Source organism: Buceros rhinoceros, unplaced genomic scaffold, assembly GCF_000710305.1.
Source record: "Buceros rhinoceros silvestris isolate BGI_N320 unplaced genomic scaffold, ASM71030v1 scaffold185, whole genome shotgun sequence".
Taxonomy (NCBI): Eukaryota; Metazoa; Chordata; class Aves; order Bucerotiformes; family Bucerotidae; genus Buceros; species Buceros rhinoceros.
The window spans coordinates 4,060-12,624 of record NW_010410904.1 but is presented as its reverse complement, the minus strand read 5'-3'; the positions used below and the strand labels follow the sequence as shown (position 1 = coordinate 12,624).

General features: G+C 40.0%; 1 protein-coding gene across 1 annotated transcript in view; it reads right to left on the bottom strand.

The window, feature by feature from the left end:
• Nucleotides 1-7,191, bottom strand: part of SLC9A2 (solute carrier family 9, subfamily A (NHE2, cation proton antiporter 2), member 2) — a 27,068-nt gene extending 19,877 nt beyond the window's left edge. Inside the window, 2 exon segments of the mRNA XM_010135759.1 lie at nucleotides 1,262-1,512; nucleotides 6,688-7,191. Coding sequence (XP_010134061.1) covers nucleotides 1,262-1,512; nucleotides 6,688-7,191 — 755 coding nt within the window.
• Nucleotides 7,192-8,565: the final 1,374 nt, after the last annotated feature.

Genomic DNA, 8,565 nt, shown 5'->3' with positions numbered 1-8,565 from the left:
ACATTTATGAACTCGGTCAAAGTGGATGCATATGTTACTTTATTTAGGGTCATATCAGAGAAAGAAACCCATGCAACCTTTAGCTCTTTACTTATATTGAAGTACTAACCCCTCCAGTTTCATGGCATATTTCTATTTTTGTACTACAGAAATTATCAACTGTAAGTTTCTGTGTAAATTGCTTCCCAGCCCCAGAAAATCTTATACTGGCATGACTATGATAGCAAACCTATTTTCATTTTCCTAAAAGATAATCATCAGATGAGATATCATTAAGTATTAGTGATACTAAGAAGTAACATCCGAGCTTTCATAAAAAGCTATGCTTCTAATGCCCGAATGACTCATATTTTCCACTAGAACAATACAAAGTCATTAAAGAAGGCTGGCCTTTAAAAGTATTACTTGAAACAAGAGCAAATCATTTAAGTATATCAAATGTCATAAAGGTTCTTTCCAAAGTTGTTACAGTATAAACAGCATCAAGTGAGAGGCTGTGTTTTCTCTTTACTGAAGCCCAGGAGTGAAAAAACAGGAGTGAAAATATTTTTATCTGTTGGAAGCGGGATGAATAATATTATTTTATACACAGTGATGTATACAGAGAGCATTCTAACACACAGGCACATGTATCAAGTTACTAAACTAAGCGGTTATTTGACCACAGGACTAGATTCTGCAAATTTTACATTTGCCCAATCTTTACTGTGCTTGTAATTCAGCAAGAGTTTGCCTTAATGATATATATACACTGTCTTCCTTGAAATGTACTTACTGGCTGTTCACATGACTAAACGGAAGATGTAGTTTTACATTATATTGGCGTCAGAAGTGAAGCCACTTCATGAAGTTCCTAGCTACCACTCCCACACCCTCCCAGCCACCACTACCCCTACATCACTGTGGGCCATGCCCTTATGACTAGTTGTAGGGTCACATGAGGACACTGGTCACCAAAGAGACCTGGGTTAAAAATAACCCCACCAAAAATACAAGGGATTATTTTTAACTTGGAACATTTCAAAGATATGGTTTATGGTGTGATACTATGACCAGTTTTAGTGACACAGCTGGTGTGGTGGCAAGCTGAGAGAATGGGATGGAAGCAGGAGGGGAGAGGCCGGAAATCCTCAAGCCAGCATCGCTGCCATGTACGGCGGAATGATGCCACATGGCAAAGTTTGCAAAATCTGGTCATCTCTGCAATTGCCTTTGGCATTCTTACTTGGGTGCTATTATTACTGAAGTTTGGGGTACTTACGCCATGATGCCCGAGAGATGAAACATTTCAGCTGTTATGTATGACAAGTAACTGTACAGGAAGACAAAGAGTGGCTCAATCACTCGTATTTTATGGGTGAAACGGGTGGTAAAGGCTGCTACAAATCCCAAAAGGATTCCAATCAATACTCCACCGATCCCCACTATAAAGAAGTTAGCAATCCCAGCGAATATGTCAATAACCTTAATTGTGCGCATCTGGCAGAAAGACTTGAACAAATTGTACAGGACCTATGAGAAAAAGAAAGCACATTATGTTTCTGAACTCTTCTTAATTTCCCTTCATGTCATTATGTTCCTCTGCTACAATGATGAACTTTGAATTTCTCTGTCTACCTTGAACTCACTTTTGAGATACGCTGTTGTTTACCTCCAGCATATTACTTGTCATCCATGAATATCAGGGAAATAGATATACAAAGAAGGATAAATATCATTATTCCCATTTTTGCAAATGGGACAGGTTTACTAACTCATGCCATTCGACAGGCCAGGAGCATAGATCTATTTAATCTTTCTTTAAATTCCATCTATTTGCAGTGCTTCTAATTTCTCCACAAATGGCCATTTCAGATTTTCCCCAGAAAAGAAATAAAAAAGGAAGAGGAAAAAATACAGTTTCATAATCAGTGAAAAATCAGGCTATTTTCAAATGTGTTTGATTTACATAAGACACCAAGAGCTGCCATACTGAATTAGACCATAGATTCATCTGGTAGAGGGTGGGGGAGTCAGGGAGAGAGGAAGGAGAGTGACCACCCCAAGAAGTGCAAGACACAACTTGCATGGAGTGCTCTTTCTCTGAATGGTTTAAAGACTTTTCAAACTTCAGCTATTTCTAGAGATTCAGATTTAATTCCCGTTAAAAGAACTGTTAACTTGTGTTTGCCTAGTTTAATTTTTGAAATGTTTATAACCATCCTTCAAAACAAACTGGGTCAATGGGATTATCACATTCTCTGAGCCAGAGAGCCCTTCTGTTTTACATGGATGGGAAACAGAAAGATGTGAAGTCCACATTTCTCTAATGTCCAGTATTTTAGTTACACAACAATGGAATCAGTTACTCTTAAAAGAAACCTTAAAGGCCGTTCCTATTTGCAGACTTACTTGGAAGATTTAAGCATTGCGTGGTGCTTTGGCTGTATGTTCCCAGCCACACGATTCTGTGATGGCTACATAGTCCCCTTGTACAGATCTAAGCTTGGTCATAGGCACCTATTCCTGCCCCAGTGGGATCACAGGCCAAGTCACCATGGTCATGCTAACACCTGACTAGTCATCTTAGACAGCTTGCAGGAGTTAATCCTCCACTTTCTTTCTGGACTTATTAGTAAACCAAACAGGTTTCTCAATCAGAAATGCTACCTGAGAGAACAATCTTTTATCAGCACTTGCATTGTGCCAACAATGTAGGTGTTTGAATAGTGACTGGGAAGGATTTGTCATGTTTGCAGTCTTGTTCTCTCTCACATGACAGAAAGTAAGTTGTTTAACACTTCTTGACCAAAATTTCATAGGTCTCAAAAAAGTGAAAGTTCTCACTATAAACTAATGCAAAGAGATGACCTATGGGTCCTTCGGGCTAAGTGAAAGGAAAGAATTGAAAAGAAAAAATCATATTCCAGAGCAAGCATGACAAAAGAAGGTTAAATCAAACCTAGCATGATCACCAGTAATTTTCATTACAAAGCAACAAACAGAACAAGAGCAGGAGCATGAACTATTTATTTCAATGCAATAATGCCCTCAGGATGAGTCCACCTGGGAAGTGTCCTTTTTTTACTTGGACAAATCCCTTCATCCTGCTGCTCTGAAGAAGCCTTTTTGCCCTGTTCCTTGTTACTATGACCTGTGCAGGACAGGCAAGTAATGTCATAGGTTCCACTGGTTTTCCAGCTGTTTTGATTTGTGGACCTTATGGATTTGAATGAAGAGAAAAATACCAGAATTAACCCTATTGACAATAGGTGTGCCTTTGTTAGTAGCTTTACAAGGACTGCTTGTAAAGGAGTATGTATTTTTGACCTACTCAAGCAATAGCCTTTCCATAACATCACCTCATCCTCACAACTAAGTATTCACCCTGCAAACAGAATGGAGTCTGTTGTTTCCACATACAGACATCCCCATAAATGTCAAGTCTGTTGCCGTAAGTTATTTGAAAGAAGAAAAGCAAGTTCTCCTTTGTACCTCAGATCAAAACCAGACCGCTGTGGTAGAAGCAGCAGCTAGGACTGCAAAATGAAGACTATGGAATGTCATGAACATGATTTAAATCTCATTCCTATTGTTCTTTATTTACACTGCTGTAAATGAGATCAAAATCAGGTTCACCTCACCTTTAACCTACAGCAGTTCAGTTTTACAGCTCTCTCTAAACTTTCAGTTTGAGTTTAACATCATCAACTCTGGTCACATTTTGTAATACATTTGGTATTAGAATGGTTTGGGGTTTTTTCAAGTTCAAGATTTACATAAATTCAGCGTCCTTCAGCTGAACTCATGGAAGGTTACACCAGTGAATATTAGTCACCAATCACTTTTTGATCTTGTCTTGGAGTATCTCTGTTCTTCTTGGACAGTAATTGCATGTTTTCATCAGTTCTCAGTTATTAGTTTTTAACTCTCAAATTAACTTTATAGCATGCTAAAATAGTGTTCTCAGCAGAGGTGGGATACAGAGTACTCCTGTAATGTTTTCTAACGTGGAAATAATATTATTGTAATGACACTGGCACTTTTTTTGTGATTTTAAGCCCAGAAATGGAATTTGAACTGCTAACATTCAGCTTGAACTGTGATCTTGCCATTTAATATCATTGTGCTAGTTTTCACTGACCCTGTCTTTTGGTTAAGCACCAATCCTAATCAAGAAGCCAACAGGCAAACACTGTTCTCAGACAAATTCAAGCTCCGGAATTCCATCAGAGGGGGTAAAGGATCATCCAAATGCACAGGCACATCGCAAAAACCATCAGGCATGAAAGACCATCTGAGAAAAACAGCAGGGCTGAGATTCCTGAGAACACAAAGCACACCTCATTTTGTATCTAAAATGAAGGTAAGCTGGTGCATTTTCTGGAAAGAGAAAGCATAGATGACCCTGCTATCCTAATAAAAGCTTTTATTAGGAGCAGCCAAGGCAGCGCAAGTGGGATAGCAGGAAGAAGAGCTTAAAGTATTTAGAAAGCATGTTTACTAAAGCCATGCTGTTCTTCACTGCCTATCATCTGTGTAAGCCCTGGGTCTTTTGATACTGCAGTGGCTGTAGGAATTAGGCAGCTTCCATGGACATCCAGCCTGCATTCAACTCCTCTCCTGCTTCGTCCCCACATTCCACCAGCGGCATCTGCCAGAGTAGGCAGGACTTAAGGGCTCCAGCAGACAAAAGCTGAAAGGTGGCAAGCTCTGCCTGCTATCAGATTCTATCAGCTCTCCTGGTAACACAACAAGGGCAGAGGAAGAGATAGTATTTACAAAACATCATCTCCTTTGAGCAGATAGCTGGGTAACTCCTGCAGCAGCACTGCAAGGACTGGTCTGGCAGCACTGCTATGGGCAAGGGAAGGCGAGGTCCTCTCAGGGCACCCCACAGGGTATCTGTGTGAATGCCTGGGTCATGTTTTAAGTATAATCACATGATTGCAGGTGTGCAAAATCATAACAAGGAACCATTAGCAGACCAAAGCTTAACATGTGGAAACCACTTGACCTCCCGCCAAGTGCTACCTTTAAGCGATAGCTGGGAAGTAAGACCAAAGTTATGCTAAATTCCTTTCACTCCTTCATGAATATAGGTACGGCCCATGCATTACTGAGCTGACCCTCTTACAGACTCCACAGAGTATCTCCCCTGCATTAGGGCACCTGGGCAGGCATGCCCTGAGAAAGGACTATCTTCAAAGAAGGCAATAATGACGCCTACAGGAAAGCCATGCATCACGGTTATTAAATTGCCATGTCAGCACCTATAAAAATGGTGTTTTGAAGTAATTTTTCATTGAGCAATGGCATGCTTGAATAGTTCTGTCATCAGGATGCAGTGTTTTCCTAGCAAATCTTGCTGGATTAACTGCTGCTCCAGCGGAAAGGTGATTGATTTTGTCACCAGAAAAAGTGATTTTGGAAAAATCCACCAAAAAAAAAAAATTACATTGACATAAAACCAGACCTTTTTCCCCCACAAAAACTTGTATGAAAAGAATTGCACCACATGAGTGGCCATTAAGAGTGAATAGAGACAGACACAGCCATGGCTGAACTGCTAAGCCTTTTGAAACTCAGTATTTACACCCACTCATTTTCAGGGCTGGCTTAAGCACCAGTTTAGTAATGGGAGGCAGTTTCAGCTATAAACTAATGAGAAAACCTAGGCTTCAAGGCAAGCCCTTGACAGAGGATGCAATTCAGCTGGCTGGATAGCAATGGAATCATGAAGCATGAAGCCTAAGTGAAAAAAAAAAAAAAGGACTCCCACAGACACATAAGAAATGATCAGCACTAAGGTTCAGATTAAATGATGAGACATACAAGTGTGAAGCAGGTGAGGCAAAGTCCAAGAAAAGGGGAAAACCAAGGATAATTGTGCATAGAATGGGACAGGAGTAAGAAGGCAGTGACAGAGATGAGGAAGGTGCGGACCCAATTCATAAATCTTTCTGATTCTTCCGGCATATAAAAAACGGGACCTCCACATCTCACAAAACAGCAAGATGCCAGGACATAGTTGGCACAGGAAGGATTTCAAGTAATGCATAGATAAATGGGAACGATGTCCCAGACATGAAATCATCAGGTACCAAGAAGGGGCACTGGGGGTGTTAATGGAATTTTCAGACTGCTGTCCTCAGGTCAGCACCACAAGTCCAGTTCAGCTAGTTAATGATTAGAAATCAGTGCCTCCAGATGGCTGTCCTATCTCATCTGTAGCCTGGGAGAAATGTATCAGTGGTCTCAGGGCAGTTCCAACGGGATGAGCACATGAAAAAGACTAGCATTAACCGGGTCCTGTGTCATCTCAATGATTTGCCCATTCTCCCTGCGAATATGCTGGGACGCCCCACATTGGCCCTTTTCCCTCTTCCTGTCCAATGACATTCCTGCGGGTGAAGAAAACCTCCAGTTTCAGGTTACAGGAATAACAGAATTCAAAGATACAGAAACTAAAGAGATCAGATAGTAAAATCCCTACAGCAAACATGCTACCATTACACATTACTTTGGTCTAGTAAGACTACTGTAGTTTCTAAATCTAAAACTTAGAAAATTACATAAACACATTAGCATTCCTTGACTTCCATCTATTAGCAAACTATAATAACCAGAAACAAAGAGATATAATGGAGTGGCATCCCCATAATCATTTATCATTTTTATCAACTAATCATTTATCAGGTAACTTACCACAGTTATGGCATCATTCAGCAAAGACTCTCCAAATACCAGAATGTAAAGCTGCTCATTGACATGAATATTTTCAAAAACGGCTAACACCGCCACAGGATCCACAGCTGAAATGAGGCTGCCAAAGAGCAAATTCTGCAGCAATGTGATATCAGTCAAACCAAATGCACTGATCTGGCAAATTCCATAAAGTGAAATCCCAATGCCGATGGCGTTCCAGAGTGTGCCCACCACAGCATACCAGAATATGGTACCAAAGTTCTCAAAGAAAAGACGAGTTGGCATAAAATATCCAGCATCAAGTACAATGGGCGGTAGAAGATACAAGAAAAAAACATCACTGTTCATTACAGGCGGGGACTTCTCCTCAGCTCCAAAAATAATCCCACCAAGAAGCAATCCAACCAGAATGAGAAGACAGCTTTCAGGTACTATTGAGGGCAACTTGTGATAGAGATGAAAGCCTTCAAAGGAAATTCAAGAAAGTAAAATGGTTATTTGCATACAATCCAAAAGATTTTTCTGGATTCTGTTATCTTAGTTTCCAGAGCAAACAAACAGCAATCGCAGGGCAATTTCTTTTTCATTGCAAAGACTGAACTGGACCACTACAACAGGTCAAGGCAAATCTGTCCGCTAGGTTAGCCAATTCACTTAATTTGGCAGAGAGACAATGTAATAGCTAGACATTCCAGTTAATAGCTAGGCTGGCTAGAGCAACTGTGTGCAGCGGTTCTGTTGGCAAAAAAGTGGAGGGGGGTTGTAACATGGAATACTCCAGAAACACAATCCAAACACTATTTTAGGGCAAATTACATCTAGATAGAGAAAGAAACACATCATACTAACCACCCCTTCCTTCACACACAGCTCCACAAAGGAGTTTAAGGAGTACATTCATTTTCAGTGTTTTAGAGTCTCAAAGCTAGGGAGGGGAACTAGCACACGTGACCTACACCCAGTCACCCATAGCCACTTCCCCAGCTACCAAGAGGAAGCATGCACAGACACAATTACTCTTTTTATTAGCAGAGCCTCCAAATTAATTTCACAAGAAGCAACATGTTTTCCATAAGGTGACAGTAAGTTGTAGCCTGTATCATTATGCCCATTTTTTTTGTATTATATGAACTGATAGTGTTCATATGAACAGTGTAGTGTCAGGAGTCTCTCCTAAAAATCTGTGCAAAGTACTGAGAAAATGAATGTGAAAAGGTTCTGAATGAGGACTTAATGGTTAAATGTTCCTTGGCCTACTAAAACTCTCGATGCCACGTAGTTTTGATTTAAAGATTCCTATTACTTATGGATGTCGGCTGTTTTAAGAGTAATTTTGGTAATGAATGGGAAAAGTTCTGAAGGAACATACTCAGACCAGTCTAATGAAATGATCAACCTTATGCACTAAGGTCACATTCCAGGTCCTCGCAATGCCAATCTTTTCCAGACTCCTCCTTATCTATATTTGGCCTACATAATTATATGGAACACTTTATACCCACACCCACAAGATCCCACAATTCCTGCCTAACTAAAAAGCATTTAAATTATTTTAAATGAGAGCTGCATTCAAACACTGGGTGTGGTAATAACGGGCGTCTATTTCAGTAAAACTATTTCAGTAAAAATCACACCTGTAGTTGAAACAGTTAAACTAGTGCAAGCTTGGTACAGTTCACATCCAATTTCAGGCTTCCATATCTTGTAACACCTATTTGCTTAATTATCCTTTCATTATTATTGTTTTCCAGGTAAAAGATAGCCTGAACTTAGGAAAAATAAATGGTTAAGAAGGAACATGGAGAAAGTTCTTTAAAACTACAGATTTTTTTACTTATACATTCTTTAACTTTTAAAGATATTCTTAAAAGCAAGCGG